This window comes from Herpailurus yagouaroundi, unplaced genomic scaffold (genome assembly GCF_014898765.1).
Source record: "Herpailurus yagouaroundi ecotype Mexico unplaced genomic scaffold, PumYag 182, whole genome shotgun sequence".
Taxonomy (NCBI): Eukaryota; Metazoa; Chordata; class Mammalia; order Carnivora; family Felidae; genus Herpailurus; species Herpailurus yagouaroundi.
In genome coordinates, this window is record NW_024412413.1 from 3,570,155 (window position 1) to 3,572,782 (window position 2,628).

The 2,628-nt window shown below is 53.1% G+C and overlaps 1 protein-coding gene across 1 annotated transcript in view; it reads left to right on the plus strand.

Moving 5' to 3' along the window:
* The first annotated feature begins 2,469 nt into the window (after nucleotides 1–2,469).
* PKDREJ (polycystin family receptor for egg jelly) overlaps nucleotides 2,470–2,628 on the plus strand; it is a 7,148-nt gene continuing 6,989 nt past the window's right edge. The window contains exon 1 of the mRNA XM_040491814.1: nucleotides 2,470–2,617. Within this exon, the coding sequence (XP_040347748.1) occupies nucleotides 2,470–2,617 (148 nt within the window). The remainder of the gene's footprint in view (nucleotides 2,618–2,628) is intronic.

The window sequence follows — 2,628 nt, forward strand, 5'->3', positions numbered from 1 at the left end:
GGGCGGAGCTGCCGCGCTTCCCCGCGAGCTCACTGGTCCGCGGCACCGGCCCCGCCCCGCCCCGGGGGCGCTCGGAGGGGGTCCTCGCCTGCCGGAGGGGAGGAGCCGCTGCGGGAGCCTCGGTGGGCGCACTCGCCTCCCCCGCAGGGCAGCGGGGCAGCTCGGGATTCGCTCACCGTCCCAACTCCTGCCCCACTCCCGCCAGGGGGCTCCCGCCTGCAGGCGACCCTGTTGGGGCCGCCGCCGCGGAGTCCCTCGGGAGGCAGGGGGGCCCTAAGGCAGCGGTCACTTTCAAGCTCTTTGGAGTCCCCCGCGGAAGCCTGGCGCGCACACGTTTCTAGAGGTCATTTTTTGAACTGAAGCAAACCGTGCTCACAACTACAGTCTGTGGAAGAAAATGTGCTATATGATCCCCTTAGGTGACGTTTACCAACATGCAAAACAGTGCATTGCGGAGGGACTGGTTCCTGTGTAAACAGTCAAGAAACACGAGACAGCAGCAGAAACGAAATTCACATCAATGATGCCCTGGTGGTGCTGAGAAGTCTCTCTTGCAGGGCACGCGGAGCCCTGGGACTGCACTGGGATCCTTCTATCTCCTTGGCTGGGATGTGGGCATACCAGTGCTCTTTATTTTTTATTTATCTTTGTAGATCTCAGATAAACACTTCTCTGCTCTGCCATGCCGGCAAAACTTGTCCAGAGTTTTACGTGGTTGTTTGAACCACGGACACTGCCCTTGTCTGGGACACTAAAGGCCCTCTGGGCCCAAACCCAGCCGCTGCCTCCGCCTCCGGTTCCTCATCATTTGGTCTGACACAGCCCCTTACTTGAACCACCTCCTCCACCCCACCCCCTTCCTATGGCTTCCAGGACACCCCACCTGTCCCGCCAGCCCCACTGAGGCTGCTTCTCTGGCGCCTTGTTGGCCTGACCTCTAAATACTGGGGGAGTCCAGAGTCTGCCTTCTCCATTTGTGCCTCCTCCCCTAACATGACCTCTGATGGCCCCAATCTGAGTTTTCAGCCCTCATCTTTCCTGTGGTCTTAGTCAGCTCAGGATGCTAAAACAAAATACCCTAGAGTGGGGGCTTGAGCGGTAAATATTTCTGGCAATACTGGAGCCGAAAGTCTAAGGTCTAGGGGCCAGCGTGTCAGGTACTTGGTAAGGGTCGTCTCTCTAGTTTGCAGATGGCTGCCTTCTTATGTCCTTTCCTTGGTGTGTGGTGCACTCAGAGAGAATGCAAGAGAGAGAGAGAAAGAGAGGATAAGAAAATAAAAGCCCTATTAAATGTTGCCTACAAAAGAACACTTTAATATAAAGACATAAATAAAGTGAAAGTAAGTGAATGAGAAAAAATACGCCATATAGACCGTAGGCATAAGAAGGCTAGTATGGTTATTTTACTTTCCAGTTTCACTGAGGTACAATTAACATATAACTTGGCTATTTTAATATCACATAACTAGACTTCAAAACAAAGATTATTGCTAGAGATAAACACAGACATTTCACAATGATAAAAGGGCCAATGCATTAAGACATGACCTCAAAATGTGTATACATCTAATAGAGCCTCAAAATACATGAAGCAAAAATTGACAGAATTAAAAACAGACGATTCTCTAGTCATAATAGGAGAGATTAACATCCTCTCTCAGCAAGTGATAGAAAAGCTAGACAAAAACCCAGAGAGGACATGGAAGATCCAAGTGTCAGTACCAACCATCTTGATCTGGTTGACATTTATAGGACAACCCACCCAACAAAGGTGGGATAACACATCAAGGCAGACCACACTAGGTATGAGCTTTCAAACCAGTCTCAATAAATGTAAAGGGATCAAAATCACATAGAACGTGTTCTCTGACCACAACAGGCTTCAGTTAGAAATCAAAGCCCATAAAATTTCACAGAAACTCCAGATATCTGAAAAATAAACCACACATCTTTCATTTGTAGGTCAAAACCCAAACAGGGGAAAGTAGAAAAAAAATTAAATTGAATGATAACGTTAATACCACAAACAGGCAGGATGCGGTTACGCAGCGTTTGGTGGGACACTTAACAACCTTAAATGCTTCTATTAGGAAAGAAGAAAGATCTACAATCAGTGACTTAGGGTTTCAACTTAAGAATGAAGAGCAAAAAAGAGAAACCCTGGGTTTTCGGGGAGCTCACAGACCCCGTCTTGAAACTGGATATTCCCAGGGGAGTGGGATTCCCGCTAAGGGGCCTTTCAGGCTGTTGGGAACCTTGGCAGAGTTAATTCCATCACCGCTCCCCGATCGAGGCCTACACAGGCGTGGGAGGGGGCGGGGGGATCCCGGAAGCCCAGGCCCCACTCGCCGCTCCAGGTCGTGACCCCGTCGCCCCTGTGATCCCGCGGCCCGCGCCCCACCCGCGGCCGTTGGCTGGACCCCCGGCGGCCTGCGGCGGCGGCTCTCAGGTTCCCGGGGAGGCGGCGCCATGCGGCCCGGGCCCGCGCTTCTCCTCCTGGGCCTGGGCCTGGTCTTGGGCCTGGTCCTGGGCCGCGGCCGCCTCCCGCGGCCCCCGGATCCTCGCACGGCCCGGGCAGCGGTCCTCGTTCCCGGGGCGCCCGGCCCCCGCCGCCAGGGCCCCTCCTTT